At 41.3% G+C, this 16,419-nt stretch overlaps 1 protein-coding gene across 7 annotated transcripts in view; it reads left to right on the top strand.

The window, feature by feature from the left end:
* The first annotated feature begins 613 nt into the window (after positions 1-613).
* Positions 614-16,419, top strand: part of SMARCA4 (SWI/SNF related BAF chromatin remodeling complex subunit ATPase 4) — a 61,645-nt gene continuing 45,839 nt past the window's right edge. For 2 of the 7 annotated variants that reach the window (XM_081946957.1, XM_081946960.1), the window contains exons 1-9: positions 619-703; positions 6,986-7,232; positions 9,922-10,054; positions 10,707-11,099; positions 11,235-11,333; positions 12,386-12,644; positions 13,228-13,354; positions 14,632-14,805; positions 16,157-16,330. In XM_081946957.1, the coding sequence (XP_081803083.1) occupies positions 7,011-7,232; positions 9,922-10,054; positions 10,707-11,099; positions 11,235-11,333; positions 12,386-12,644; positions 13,228-13,354; positions 14,632-14,805; positions 16,157-16,330 (1,581 nt within the window). In that variant the 5' untranslated portion in view covers positions 619-703; positions 6,986-7,010. Of the gene's footprint in view, positions 704-6,985; positions 7,233-9,921; positions 10,055-10,706; positions 11,100-11,234; positions 11,334-12,385; positions 12,645-13,227; positions 13,355-14,631; positions 14,806-16,156; positions 16,331-16,419 lie in introns of all 7 variants that reach the window. The other 5 variants (XM_081946955.1, XM_081946958.1, XM_081946956.1 and 2 more) reach the window with 3 other exon arrangements.

The raw sequence follows: 16,419 nt of genomic DNA on the forward strand, positions 1-16,419 counted from the left end.
TCTAGATCACGAGTGTCAAACTTGATCGCATCACGGGCCGGATCGTGACGTATCGCAACATTTTTTGCCTTTGTGGAGCTGGGGTGGGCGTGGTCTGTGCATGGCGTATCTGGCCTGGAGGCTGCCAGTTTGATAGGCTTGTTCTAGATTCATCTTGAGTTACATTTTATATACTTTAGAAATCACGTGCTCATCTCCAGAACATAAATTGATGTCCAATTCATATTTAGTTCCCATGAAAGCAAAACTTCTTTTATCAAATTTAAATCTTTCAAAAATTCTACAATAATTAAACCAATCACAAGGAAATCACTTATTAATTGTTCTCCTGTCTTTATCTTGAATTCCTGTTTTTCAAATATCAGTAAGTCTCGATACGTCATCCATTTTGCATTCTGATATCATCTCTGTTCTGTGAAGTGCTTCATGTGTACTGTTACTCTCTATTTTGGGCACATCAGGTTGAATGAACTGATTTTCCGAACTGGAATGTTGTAACCTTTAGTGTTGGGCATAATCCTACACAGGCAGATGGTGACTATTTCACAACTTGAAACTGACAGATTGCAAATATTTTGAATAGAAGAATAAGTAGAGTGTTTTTTCCCCAACAGAATTGGAATAGGTACTGGGAAGAGGGAGAGACCTCACATCACTATACAGGACTGATGTTATGAATTAATTGACACATTGACTTTCCCAGGTACGTGAAAGCAAAGAATGCCCTGTTTCCAATTTTTAAAAATATAAACAGAAGTATTTCAGTGATATATTTTGTGTAACATCAACAACTTAATGGGTTAAAATTGAAAAGAGTATTTATTAAAATAATGGAAATAGCACATTTAGGTAAAATTTTAGATGCTTCCATATCTAAAGTTTAGATATAATGTAATTGGTCTTAATTTGTTTTATTTATTAGCCACTTTGAGTGATTGAGATCACTTAATTTTTAATTCAAAAGGTTTTACTTTTTTTTATAAATACAAGCTAATCATTCTTTGACCCAAAGCTTTTGATTAAAGTATGACATTTGGTCTCCATTTGTGTTTTGGAATGGGATGTTTCCGGGCATGACTGCAAGTGGATTTCGGCCTGAATGAGAGAAAATGCAATAAGGAAACCAGGTAGAAATAGTAGAATGGAAATAAAGATCACCACCTAATGTTTTGGTGCAGTGGAACACTTTCATTTCATATCCAAAGGAGATACATAGCATGATTTCTTTTGTAATAACTTATAAAAAGTGTAAGCAGGAGCTTGCATTAACTATCATACAGTTCTGGCCTACTGTATGCACCCCTGCAGGGAACTAGCCTCCAAGTATATTGCAAAATATCCATTTCCATAAGCAGGCTGCCTTTAAGCAGAGGAAGCCTGCTGTTAGCCCAGCGGTTCTCAAATAGTGGGGCGCGCCCCCCTGGGGGGGCGCAAGGCTCCGTAAAGGGGGGCGCGAAGGCTCCCTTTCCATCTGGGTGCAACGGCGGCGAAGGCGTGGGCGAGGCATAATATATGCCGCCTGGAAGTGGCAGCACTTCGGACTGTGGATTTTCATTGGAGCCGCGGGCTGGAGCTGTGCAAGAAGCCTGCTCGGGCGGGGGTGGGAGGGAGGGAAGCATGGGACCGCCCGTCTTCGCCACCGCGTAGCTCGCTTCCCCGCCAGCAGCTCCACCGCCAGCATTCCGTCTGGAAGCTCCACCGCAACAGCCGCTGTTGGGGAAGGGACAAAGGGGCGGCGGTCGCCCGATCTTGCCACCGCCACCCCTTCGCCCCTGGTAACGGCGACTGTTGTGCTGCTGCTTCCAGCTGGGATGCTGGAGGAGCTGCTGGCAGGGAGGGAGGGAAGAAGGGCAGAAGGGAGGTGGAAGGAAGGAAAGAAAAGCAGACACGCCGGAGGGAAAGAGGAAAGAAGGCAAGCAGGCAGGAAGGAGGCAGAAGGAAGGAGGGAAGAATGGAACTGGAAGGGAGGCAGGGAAGGAGGGAGGGAGAAAGGAAGGATAGGAGGATAGGGAAAGAGGAAAGAAGGCAGGCAGGCAGAAGGGAGGAAGGTGCAAGGAAGGAAGAAAGCATAGATAAGCAGGAGGGAAAAAAGGCAGGCAGGCAGGAGGAAAGAGGAAGGAGGGAACTGGAAGGGAGGCAGGGAAGGAGGGAGGGAGAAAGGAAGGATAGGAGGATAGGGAAAGAGGAAAGAAGGCAGGCAGAAGGGAGGGAGGTGCAAGGAAGGAAGGAAGCATAGATAAGCAGGAGGGAAAGAAGGCAGGCAGGCAGGAGGAAAGAGGAAGGAGGGAACTGGAAGGGAGGCAGGGAAGGAGGGAGGGAGAAAGGAAGGATAGGAGGATAGGGAAAGAGGAAAGAAGGCAGGCAGGCAGAAGGGAGGGAGGTGCAAGGAAGGAAGGAGGCATAGATAAGCAGGAGGGAAAGAAGGCAGGCAGGCAGGAGGAAAGAGGAAGGAGGGAACTGGAAGGGAGGCAGGGAAGGAGGGAGGGAGAAAGGAAAGATAGGAGGATAGGGAAAGAGGAAAGAAGGCAGGCAGGCAGAAGGGAGGGAGGTGCAAGGAAGGAAGAAAGCATAGATAAGCAGGAGGGAAAGAAGGCAGGCAGGCAGGAGGAAAGAGGAAGGAGGGAACTGGAAGGGAGGCAGGGAAGGAGGGAGGGAGAAAGGAAGGATAGGAAGATAGGGAAAGAGGAAAGAAGGCAGGCAGGCAGAAGGGAGGGAGGTGCAAGGAAGGAAGAAAGCATAGATAAGCAGGAGGGAAAGAAGGCAGGCAGGCAGGGGGAAAGAGGAAGGAGGGAACTGGAAGGGAGGCAGGAAGGAAGGGAAGGAGGAAGGGAGGGTGGAAGGAAGGATAGACAAGTAAGAGGGAAAGAGGAAAGAAAGCATGTGACTACGGTGGGAGACGAGGAAAGACCGGTGTGCTATGTTATGCAGAGGTGTACTTATAACAATTTTATAGACAAATGATACTATTTACAGTCGCGCGGGGGGGGGGGGGGGCGCGAAATGTTTTCTTCTTCCTAGGGGGGGCATGACAGAAAATAATTGAGAAGCACTGTGTTAGCCTAATATATGGAGAGACAATGTAATTCAGCTGCTGGAGTTTAGTTGTTCATGGAAATTATAGACTTGTAGGCTCATTTTGGTTCCCTGGAATCTCCTTGGGTAGCCTGGGTGGGTTGGAATTTTTGTTAAGATTTAAAATTGTTAAATGTATATAAGACCACACTTTGCTCAGGAACAAGTGGATAGAGGTGACTTAAAGCATGGCATAAATATCATATTTTGGAATTATTTATCCCCTTATAAGTGGATGATCCAATAGAAGTTAGTGAAAACTGAAGCAGTTATTCAGTTATAGAAATTTCTCTTCTTGCTTATCTTTAAGAAGCATTTTGCTTTTTAATGCAAAATTAATTACTTTTTAGTTTAGAAGTAGTCCTTAACTTATGATCATTCATTTAATGACCATTCCTCATTACAGTGGCCTCAAAAAAAGTGACTTGTGACCTGTACTTGGACTTAAGACCATTGCACTACCCTCAAGATCACGTGATTTCAGTTTGGACGCTTGGCAGATGGCTTGCATTTCTAACCGGTTCCTGTGTCCTGCAGTCACATCATTGCAATTTGTTATCTTTTCTGCCAATTTGCTGTAGAAAAAAATAACAAAAATTGCCCATTGGAGAAGCTGAATTCACAGAACCACATTCATTTAATGTCCACTTGATTAGCTTAATGACCACAGCAATTGGCTTAATGACCATCATCAAAATTGACTTAACTTACAACCTCAATGACTTATGATGGAAATTCCAGTCCCAGTTGTGGTCATAAGTCAAGGACTGCCTGTAAAGACACATTAACTATACTTTCACCCAAACAAGGAATTTATTGACAAAGAAAAAAAAATTAAAAATCATATTCATGTAATAAAGGTCTGACTTCTACTCTTTAATTCCAGACCATTATCTTCTACTTTAGGTATCTATTAAATCTATCCATTATTCTTGTCATCATTATCATCATCTATCCTATTGATCAGATATATTGTATAGCTTTTTCCTAGCTTTTTCTTTACCACGTCTTCTCATAATCACTTTCTTTCTTTAATCAAAATACTGATGTGTCTTGATTGTATTCATCATCCTGTCATACACAATATTTTCCTTTTCAGTCCTCAGTTGTCTCATTTTCATCCATTAAATTCTTGCAGTTATTTGCTGCAAAAGGTTTTGTAGCTCTCGCTAGGTGATTTATCTTCCTGTCCATTTGTCTACTCCTTGATACCTTTACCAAGTTAAAACCCAACAAAATTCATTATGCCTTACCATGAATCTATACTCATCATTTCTCTATACAGGCAATCCTCTATTTACGACCCCAATGAGCCAAGAAATGTTGTTGCTAAACGAAACATTTGTTAAGTGAGTTTTGCCCCATTTTATATCTTTTCATGCTACAATTGTTAAGTGAATCACTGCAGTTGTTAAGTGAGTAACATAGTTGTTAAATGAATCTAGTTTTCCCCTTGACCTTTTTGTAAGAAGGTCACAAAAGGTCACTGCAATTGTCATAACTATGAGTTATTTGGCCAAGAATCCAAATTTTGGTCATGTGACTATGAGGATGCTGCAATAGTTGCAATTATGAAAAACCTATAAGTAACTATTTTCAGTGCCATTGTAACTTTGAATGATCACTAAATTTACTGTTATAAGTCGAAGATTACCTGTGTTTCTACTATGACATTTTCCTATTAGGGTTAGTCATCATCAAGTTTCCCCCATATTCAGCCATCCAAAGTTCTCTTGATGTGAACTGAAGTAATTCCTTTAATTTTCCCTTGCTGTTCCTTATACTTGGAGCTGCCTGTTTAATTTAATTTAAGCCCGTATTCAGAATTCACATTTTCAGTGGTTTGGATTGTCAGTTTATAATTTACATCTTGTTGTACCTAAATGAACGTATGTAAAATTGAAATGATAGTAAATACTTCCCTGAGACTTCATATCTATTTTCCCCATTACTCTGATTGGCAGCTTATAAGCTCTTTGGAAAGGACATGTACATAAGATGACTTTATTTAAATAATAAATGCCACTGAATTCTACTTTGGAAAAGTTTCAGCTATGAATTTTCTAGAACCATGGGATTTAACAGGAATTTGATGGAATCTGATGTTTTTATTTGTTTATTTATGAGATGTTTTTATCTCATCCTTAAAGTGAAGTAGCAAATATACCTAAGACTTCTTTCTCCCTGTTTCCCAACAACTTTGAGTTGGATTGGGCTGAGAGAGTGACTGGTGCAAAGTCCCCCAGCTGGTTTTCATTCCTAAGGTGGTACTAGAATTCACAGTCTCCTGGCTTCTAGGCTAGGACCTTATCCATTAGACAAAACTCAGTTTTTTTCAATAGAGCAAAAGCATAAAAAATTAAAAGAAGAATAAGGAAAGGAGTCGTAATAGACAACTACTTCAGTAAGAGCCAACAGTGTGTTGCAAAAAGCCATTTCAGTCCAATGCATTGCAGACTGCATCAATAGAGGGATATCATCAAGATCACAAGAAGTGATGGTACCACACTATAATGCATTAGTGTGTTTGGTTCTGGTCATCATGATACAAAAAAGATGCTGAGATATTGAACAATTAAGGGAACTGGGTATGCCTAGCTTAATGAAGAAAAGGCTTATGTGTGACATCATAGCTATCTTCCAGTACTTGAGGGGCTGTCACAGAGAAGAAAGGGCATAACAAGAAGCAGTGTGTGTGTGAGCCCATTAAGGAGAGATCCAACCTGGGACTAAGGAGAATTCTGACAGCAAGAATGATCAATAGAACAGCTTGTCTCCTGAAGTTTTGGGGGCTCCATTGTTGGAGGTTTTCAAGAAAAAACTGGACAAGCCATTTATCCAGAATGGTATAAGGTCTCCTGCCCCTCCTGTAAGGAATTGGACTAGAAGACCTCCAAGATCCCTTCCATCCATATGATTCTATGTTTCTATGAATCAGTATGGACTAGGACAGTTTCACAGAACTCCAACTTGTTGGCTTTTCTAGGAAGGCATTCCTACGGATGGGTTATGAGTATGCACACTTAGTGTAATCAGGCCTAGAAGCCCAACAGGACTATTCTGCTCAACCCAAGAATGTTTTTCTGAGCCCTTTTTTTCAAACCAGTGAAATATTTTTATCATAAGCCATCTCCAAATTCTGAAGAGTACCAACTTTACCATGCTTCGGGGCTCAATCCACAGCAGTTTTAGGAGAGCTAATATAAGACTGTACCCCTGTGGAATCAAGGGTCATTGAAATGACAGCATATGTCCTCTTATAGTGAACCCGCCATAAGGACCTTCATTATAACTCCTTGATAAAATACCTGATTTTTAAGGTACACTCTTTAGGTTCCTTCAACATAGCCTAATTTTGTTATATTGTCTGTAAAATTAGACATAACGTGATTGACCATAAATGAACCCATCAGCTATTCTTATTCAGTTTTGGTTTTTTTATTCTTATTTTTTAAATGTGCTTTATTTTTAATTCTGTTACTGCAATAAACTCTTATCTTAAAAATACAGATAATGAAAAAATTGGAAACGTGTCTGGGTTACAATAAAGCATTGGAATTTTCTGTATCTCTTTGCTGCCATCTTGTCATTCAGCTTCGTGCAGTTGTATTTTGAAATACACTGAATTTGCCATCAATAAATAGGTAGATGATTTGTGAATTGATACTTGGGAGCTTGACAACACAGTCCATTATTTTCCCCAATGTCCCAAGGATACTGGTTTGAAAGGAGAGTAAGTCCAGTTCAATACTGTTCAGTGCAATCCTTGAAAGATTTCAAATACTTACTTTTAGTGCTTTCTTTTCCCCGACAACAGGTGGTGGTATCTTTAGAAAAAACCTATGATTGTGTTAACGATGATTGCATTTAATTAACAGATACTCACCCCTAATAATAAATTCTCTTTCACTAGGATATTATTTTGAACATCTCTGAAAATGTCTACTCCTGATCCTCCAATGGGAGGGACACCTCGTCCCGGGCCTTCTCCTGGTCCTGGTCCTTCTCCTGGTGCTATGCTGGGCCCTAGTCCTGGGCCATCCCCGGGTTCTGCACATAGTATGATGGGTCCCAGCCCAGGACCACCATCAGCAGGGCACTCTATACCACCACAAGGGCCTGGAGGTTATACTCAGGATAACATGCATCAGATGCATAAGGTAATCAAGGTTGATATTCTTTCATCTGTCCACATCCTGAACCACATGAGCTTGCTTTACTCAAATAGAAAGGGAAATAGGAGGATCGATTCCTTTATTATTTTAGTGATGAAATGTAGCACAGCAGAATGTTTTGTTTTAGTGTTAAATTTCAACCGGGGGCGGCGGGGGGGAAATGTTGTATTTCTGTGTTATATTTTATTCAGGAGTTCAGGCTGCTGTACATAGAATTCTCTCCTTCTATTTTTCCTCCCCCCAAAATGTAATAAGTAATAAAACATATACAATTAGTCCTTGACTTTGAGCCCAAAATTTCCGTGGCCAAGTGAAACATTCGTTAAATGAATTTTGCCCCATGTTGCAACCTTTCTTGCCACAGTTGTTAATTGAATCACTGCAATGGTTAAGTTAGCAACAGGGTTGTTAAGTGAATCTGGCTTCCCCATTGGCTTTGCTTATCCAAAAGTTGCAAAAGGGGATCACATGACCCCGGGACACTGCAACTGACATGAGTATGAGTCAGTTGCCTAGCATCTGAATTTTGATTGCGTGACCATAGGGTTGCTGCAATGGTTGTAAGTGTGAAAAACAGTTACAAGTCACCTTTTTCACTGCCGTTGTAACTTTGAACAGCCACTAAACAAACTGTTGTAAGTCGAGGACTACTTGTAATAAGAGAAGGTGACAACCTCATTTTTTTAAGATTTGCAACCAGCAACCAAGTAGAAGTCTTGTAGAATAGAAGACGTTCATTCTTTCCACAAAAAAAGATTTTGCAAAGAACAGTCTATACTGAATTGTTTTCACGGAGTAGCTGGAAAAATCTGCCTCTGCCTCCCAGCAATGTGCCTCCTTACAGCAAAAAGCTAGTCAGCTTCAGCGCAGCCTGATTTAGCACAAACAGCTGTTTGGCGGTTGAATTGGCCTCCCGGAATACCACTGATCAGCTGTTCCAGGCTGCGGGGATCGCCGCCACCCATCGCCTCCACCACCTATCACTACCTCCATGCGCCCCATTTTCGGCTGCCGCACATCTCATTTTCAGCCTCCGCCGCACTGTTTTCAGCCAAAACTGGGGCACATGGAGATGGCGATGGGTAGCGGTGATCTCTGTATCCTGGAACAGCTGATTGGCAGTATTCCGGGAGGCTGATCCAACCGCCAATCAGTTGCTTGTGCTAAATCAGGCTGTGCTGAAGTTGACCAGGCTGTTTGTTGCAAGGAGGCAAATTGCTGGAAGCAGAGACCAAAGGGTAGGGGCCATTGGGTGTGCAGAGCTTTGGCAACATTCGTTCTATAAGACGCACAGACATTTCAACCCATTTTTGGGGGAGGAAAAGTGCGTCTTATACACTGAAAAATATGGTAAATGAAATAATATAGTTTCTGCAGTGAGAAAGGCAGAGGAAAGAGGTTGTATAAAATACTTGTTTATAAATAAGGCCCTTGCCTTCTAGTAATGTACTATTGAGAAAGTAGTCCAAAATCTCACATGTATTATATATATATTTTCCACAATTTAGTATTTGTGAATTCTAGGAGCTAGTTAATAGTGAGTGTATGTGTGCAATGTATTAAGTCACCTTGGCTGGTTAGTGTGAATGCCTCATCATTGTCTTTTGCATGGCTCCTTAATCTAGTCAGCAGCTCTTTTGTGGTTTACTGTGACGCATTTATCACGTGTTAGTGTTCACCATAAAAAGAATGCTGAGTGTAGTTAAGAAGACATGGAGGACGAGTAAAAAATGTAGCATGTATATTAACAAGCTGATTTAAAATGTCATACAAATGTAATTCAAGTTGAATACGAATTTGATCTAGAATATATTCTCATTTACCGTATTTTTTCGGAACATTAGACGCACCTCAAAAAAGAGGCTGAAAATCTGGGTGCATCTTATACACCGAATACAGCATTTTTTGCCCTCCAAAACTCCGCCCCTTCACCAAAGTGGCCTTGGATAGCTTTTAGGAGGCTTTCAGAGACCTCCTTGGGGCTGGGGAAGGCAGAAATGAGGAAAAAACGGACCGTTTTTTGCCCACCCCAGCTCCCAGCAGCACTCTGTAAGCTTCCTAAAGGCTATTCATACCCTCGTTTTTTGACAAAAAAGTTTTTTGCTTGTCCTCTCCCCCCCCCCCCCCCGCCCCCGAGCATTGTACAAGCCTTCTAAGGGCTATTCATGCTCTTTTAAAAAAAAAACGGGCCCATTTTTGCGAGGTTTGCAGAGTGCAAACCCTTTTTTTTATTTCCTCTTCAAAACCTTGCTGCGTCTTATACTCCAGTGCGTCTTATACTCCGAAAACTACAGTATATATTAGATTTATTTCATTCATTATGTGCCTTCAAATCTGTGTCAACTCTTAATCATCATACAATCTCAAAAACATGTCCATTTCAAGTATACTTAGCAACTGCCGATTAATAGTCAATACATTTATGATGTAAATATAAATAGGACATTAAAAATATAATCTCATACATGTCAAGAAATAAATGCAGTATGCTTAATGAGACTTATTTCTGGAGAAGAGGGCATGGCATTTGAGTTTGGTCTTTCTAGTTTATCTCAGTCTTATTTAACTCTCGTGTCATCTGAATATTTGCTGACTATTCTACGGATAGTTGAGTTCTTTCCTTGGAACAAATTTGGTTAGAGGAGATCTTTATGTGGGCTTTGTATTATTGCAGCCAATGGATTCCATTCATGAAAAGGGAATATCTGAAGACCCTCGTTACAGTCAAATGAAGGGCATGGGAATGAGGGCTGGTGGGCACACAGGAATGGGACCCCCACCAAGTCCAATGGATCAGCATTCTCAAGGTATGGCATGCTTTCAGGATTTGTGTAAAGCACATTGCTGGTTAAATGTAGCATTTGTTCTACCATTAAATCTCCTTCTTCTACCCTTCCAATTCTTCATAACTTTAAGATAGCTTCTACAATAAGCTTTCTCTGTCTGTAAAGGATTTTTGTGTAATTTAGAGCCACATTTTCTAAGCCTGCAAGAAGGAGGCTCTCTCTGCTGTAAATACTGGTCCTCAACATATTGAAGGTAAGATTCAACCTGAGGAGTGGGGGAATACACCATTCTTCTCATATGGAAAGTTACATCCTTTTGGAATGACTATATAGTCATGTGGGGAAAAAAGTACACTCTCTTTAGGTTCTGTGGTTTTGTGTATCAGGACATAATAGAAATCATCTGGTCTTTAGCAGTTCTTAAAAGTAGGTAAATACAACCTCAGAGGAACAACAACACATGATATATATCTCACGTCGTCATTTATTTTACAAAAAGAAACCCAAAATATACCATTCTGGTAGCTTCTACCAACCCTTGTCTACTAAAATGCAAGCAGATTGCTCCAGATAAAACTGCTTTATCCTTGATTGTGGAAAGTATGAAACAAATTTAAGCTTTCTCTCTCTTCCATTTTCATTTCTTTTATCTTTTTGTCTTGCCCTTTTTCAGGTTACCCTTCTCCACTTGGTGGTTCCGAGCATGCATCAAGTCCAGTTCCAGCTAATGGCCCTTCTTCTGGCCCCCAGATGCCATCTGGCCCTGGTGGAGTCCCATTAGATGGTACTGACCCCCAAGCATTAGGGCAGCAGAATCGAGGCCCAACTCCTTTTAATCAGAATCAGCTGCATCAATTGAGGGCTCAGATCATGGCCTACAAGATGCTTGCCAGAGGGCAGCCATTGCCCGACCATCTTCATATGGCTGTGCAGGGAAAAAGGCCAATGCCTGGAATGCAGCAGCAAATGCCAACTCTACCTCCACCTTCTGTATCTGGAACAGGACCAGTGCAAGGACCAGGGCCTGCACCTGGCCCAACACCTCCGAACTACAACAGACCTCATGGTGAGTTACACTGAAGTCTTTGAGACCCATCTGGGGTGAGATTCTCCTAGGTCTCTTCTGGGGTGTCTTTCCTTTGCTTAGACCAGAGGAGTAGGAAGCTTAATGGTGTTCCTGTGCTTTCCCATGTCTTCACAGGTATGGGAGGGCCTAATATGCCCCCTCCTGGACCCTCAGGAGTTCCTCCAGGAATGCCTGGTCAGCCCCCTGGTGGACCACCCAAGCCCTGGCCGGAAGGTAAGGCTCTGGATTGGGGGACTTGGATTTTTTATTAGCTTCTCAATAATTAAAGGCTTCTAAGTCTCAGTCTGGCTTTTGCTATAAGAGACTATCATGTCACATTTTTTCACTGATACCAATATAACTTTTAGTGCCTAAAAATATGTCACTAGTCTGAAAATTGCCACAAAAGTTACTGTGTTTGAGAATGGCTATCTGTCAGCCTTGCAAAATAATCCAGACCGGAAGTACTTCTAGGTGAACTAATTCTATTTTTTTGTAAGTTACATTAGCAGAATCTTGGTAGTCTGAAAGTACATTTCTTTTTTTTTCCCCTCCCACCGTTGCGTTTGCAGCTTAAGAAACTAAGGAGGGTTCCTTTTGAAGCATTGCCATGCCCACATTCCTTCTCCAGACTAAGCTGGCTCTTATCCCACTGTTCCCCTGCTATGCCTCCATTTCCCAAGGTCATTCCCACAAGCCACTGTAGTATCTTTACTTTCAAGGATAAAGCTATCTACTTTATCAGAAAACGTTTGTTTTTTCTTTATTCACAAGATTGATATTCCATACCCTATTCGAAATGACTGTCAAGGTGGCTAATAATATGGTATAAATAATAATAAATAAATAAATAATGCATGGACACCCAGGAACCCTGAGTTCTTCTGTCAGTGTCAGTATCCACTGTCTGGGGAAATCAGCCAAGTCTTTAGAGCCTTATGAAAGCTAGCAGGATCTTTGTGAATTGCCTCTCAGGTCACTTACTGCTTTGGCATAATGTAATGGCCATACAACAGATGCAGAGTGGCATCACATTTTGAGTTGGACAGGGATAGACACTCACCACCACCACCACCACTCATTCCCAAGATGAAGCTATAAGATGAAATTTCTAAGGCAGGGAAGTGCTAGCATATTCTTGCCTTATTCAACTTATTCAAGTGCCCAAGTACATTCACCTAAATGTTGAAGCCAGTCTCTGAAGATTTTATTATTTTGCATGTATGTCCCCAGGTATGTATATGAAGGAACCCCACAAACATCTTCCTAACATTGTTCTTCAACAGGACCAATGGCAAATGCTGCAGCCCCTACTAGCACACCTCAGAAACTGATTCCTCCTCAGCCAACAGGCCGTCCTTCACCAGCACCCCCAGCAGTACCTCCAGCAGCATCCCCTGTCATGCCTCCCCAAACTCAGTCACCCGGCCAACCAGCCCAACCTGCCCCAATGGTGCAGTTCCATCAGAAGCAGAACCGTATCACTCCCATCCAGAAGCCGAGAGGACTTGATCCAGTTGAAATCCTTCAAGAGAGAGAATACCGGTAAAACTATGGCTTTCAATAGCAACTTTGCTGGTGTTGCCCTGATAGGATATCTGGGTGACATTAATTTGAATGAATGGTCTTGCTGATGTTATAGTTAGCCTTCATGTTAACTGTATTAAGTAACCAAGCTACAGGGAATAGGTAAGCCTGTATGAAACCAAGATAGCATTATAAATTTAGCAATTTATTAAAAGCTACCTGGTTTCGGAGGGTTGATTCTATTACTTGGAACATAGCCCTTCTGCTGTATATAAGAAAACTTGCTATGTATGTCCCTGGCTATATTCAAGGATTTTTTTAAGGGAGGGGGGAGGGGTTTTTTGTTTTAGTCTTTCATGGGACCTCCAAGTATTTAAGGAAACCCCAAGTCCTGAACTAGTGTGTCTGTCTCACTTTTAGCTGTTGGGCATTACATGTGACCTTCTCAAAGCAGTGCCTTTCAAATGCTTTGAATTAAAATTCCCACTGTATTGGGAACAAGTGTTTTCGGAGACCAGCAGTGGAGTTCCTGCATTTCTTGTTTGATGTACACAATCCTTCATGCTGAAGCTCACTGGGTGTCCTAATCTTTTGTCTACAGCTTGCAGGCTCGCATTGCTCATAGAATCCAAGAACTTGAAAACCTTCCTGGGTCTCTGGCTGGAGACCTGCGAACCAAAGCAACCATTGAACTTAAAGCCCTACGACTCCTAAATTTCCAGAGGCAGGTCGGTGATGCACTGCTAAAACTTTGCTACTCAGGACACTTTTGAATGCTGAAATTAAATCAGTCATCTCTAGAGTTTGCATATATTGTAAAATAATGAAGCTCATGCTTGAGTAGCTTCCTTTAAATAAAATTCTTATAGAAACTCTTAAAATGTTCTTCCCTTAATGGGGCTTACCTAAATAAGTACCAAGTGGCTTTACAGATAGTTCTTCTCATGCGACAGGGTGATCCTGTATTTTCTGCTGCAGCGGAGCTCCAGTTTCACATGCCAGTGGACCATCCTGTTCGATCTCAGCCCTCTGAAATGATCCCTACTGAACCGGTGGGGTAATTTCACAGGCATTTGGAATATAGAAAACAACGGCATGCATAAAAAAAATCATAATGGCTTTGCTGGCCCAGAAGGTTTTGTGTTTTGTTCATTAAGCTTTTGGTACATCTTGACTTGAGTAGATCTTCGCAGCAGCGTGAATCTTTTCTAGATTCAAGGAGGCAAGGACAGAAGTGATTTTGATGAAGAAGCCCCTTTGCAACTCAAGCTAGAGAGCATGTATAGTTCTACTGTATCCTGTAGTGGCTTTGACTGGCTGGTTTCTCTGTAATAGACTTTTATTTATTTTATTAGATTTGTTAGGCCACCCAATCCAAATAATGTGACTCTGAGAAGTGTAGAACAGAAGAACAAATAAGTAAAAGGAAAGTAAATTACATAAAATATACATAATATTTAAATGTAAATGTTCTTTTAGCCAGAGTATAGCGGTAGCGTAGTAACAATGCGAGGTTTCATATAAATGTCTGGGTATTGTTTTAGGAACCGAATTGGAACTGAGACATATTCCTAGCTCAACACTTTGCTACTTTTAGATTTTTAGAATCAGTTTCATATTTGTGTGTTATGTTGCTTGTCAATACCAACTCTTGTTCTACTTTTCAGAAGGATAGTTCGAAGGGTGTTGTGTTTTCCTTTTGTGTCCAGACAGAGTTCAGTACACTTAAGACTAGGTAAAACTATTTAAACTATGGAAAAGCAACAGAAAAATCTGTTCTCAGAGATGTGTCAGGTATAGTTAACTCTTTTTCAGAAGTATTTCTCATTGTCTTTGGTGATGCAAAATACAGATGTTTAAATTTTAACATTGATTCCGATAGAATCGGAAACATAGATACAACATAAAATGTTTTAGGCAACATATACAGTAAGTGAAGCATTTGATTGGACCACACTTAATTCTCAGTTAGCATATACTTTTCTTTTAAAATTTTGTTCCACAGCTGCGACAAGAAGTTGTGGTCTGTATGAGAAGGGATACTGCCCTGGAAACAGCACTGAATGCTAAGGCATATAAGCGTAGCAAACGGCAATCCCTACGGGAAGCTCGCATCACTGAGAAGTTAGAAAAACAGCAGAAGATTGAACAAGAAAGAAAACGCCGGCAAAAACATCAGGTATCTGTGGTTTCTACTTTAATTTGAAAAAGTGGCATTTATTCAGATAACCTCAGATTACAACCACAGTCGGGACTACGGTTTCCATTGATGAAGCAAGGCAATTGTTAAGTGAATCATGCCGGTTTTACAAGCTTTTTTAGCACAGTTGTTAAGTGACTCACTGAAGTTGTGAAGTGTACCTTGCAGTTGTTAAGCAAATCTGGCTTCCCCTATTGACTTGTCAAAAGCTGGCTGAGAAGGCCACACGTGGTAATTGCATGACCCTGCGATGCTGCAACCATTGTAAATTCAGGCTGGTGCAAAGCATCCTAATTTTGCTCATGTGACTGTGAGGATGTTGCTGGAGTGTGAGGACCAATTGTAAGTCATTTTTCAGTGTCTTGGTAACTTTGAACAGTTGCTAAACCAATGGTTGTAAGTTAAGGACAACCTGTAATAGGATGCCAGAGTGGATAAATAATCAATGCAATACATTTATTAGCCTGTCAATAAATATATTGTAATAAATAAATGATACAAAGATGTATGTTTGGACAGTAGCTAACCATTGTTAAATGTGGATGAGCTGAATGTGCCTTAGGCTGTGGCCAGTGAAACACCTTCCAAATCCTTGAATGAGGACTTAACACCAGCATACTATGTAATTACTGATACCATGCCTGTGATACAAACAACCTCTAATCCAGTGTAATCTCAGCAACTTTAAACTATGTGGACTTCAGTTCCCAAAATTCCCCAGTTAGCCATGTTGGCTGGGGAATTCTGGGAGTTGAAAGCCACACAGCTTAAAAGTCGCTGAGATTGAGAAGCACTGCCCTAACCCATGCATGGCTCATTCATTAAGCCATTTTCTATTACCGTATTTTTTGGAGTATAAGACGCACCCTTTTCCCTCAAAAAAGAGGCTGAAAATCTGGGTGCTTCTTATACACCGAATACAGCATTTTTTTTGCCTCCTGAAACCCCGCCCTCTTCACCAAAATGGCTGTGCAGAGCCTCTAGGAGGCTTTTAGAGAGCTCCTAGGGGCTGGGGAGGGCAGAAATGAGCTAAAAAATGCCAGTTTTTGCTCAATTTTGCCACCAGCTCCCAGGAGCACTCTATACGCTTCCTAAAGGCTATCCATGCCTCTTTTTTTCTGTGAAAAAAGCCATTTTTGCTTGCCCCCCTCCGAGCACTCTGCAAGCCCCCTAAAGGCTATTCATGCCGTTTTCGTGAAAATCTGGCCATTTTTGGGAAGTTTGCAGAGTGCAAAAACTTTTTTTTTTAAATTTGCCTCTTCAAAACCTTGGTGCATCTTATACTCCGGTGTGTCTTATACTCCAAAAATATGGTAACTTCTTTTTTTAGGAGTACCTCAACAGCATTCTCCAGCATGCCAAGGATTTCAAAGAATACCATCGATCAGTCACCGGCAAGATTCAAAAGCTGACAAAGGCGGTGGCCACTTATCATGCGAATACGGAGCGTGAACAAAAGAAGGAGAACGAGAGAATTGAGAAGGAGAGAATGCGCCGGTTGATGGTATGGATTTTTTATGTCCGTGTGTAGAATGAATCTGACTGATCATTTACATGAATACTCCCAGTATAATTTCAGAAAATTATAAGTTG

Source organism: Natrix helvetica, assembly GCF_964273705.1.
Source record: "Natrix helvetica genome assembly, chromosome: 1".
In the NCBI taxonomy this organism is placed as follows: domain Eukaryota; kingdom Metazoa; phylum Chordata; class Lepidosauria; order Squamata; family Natricidae; genus Natrix; species Natrix helvetica.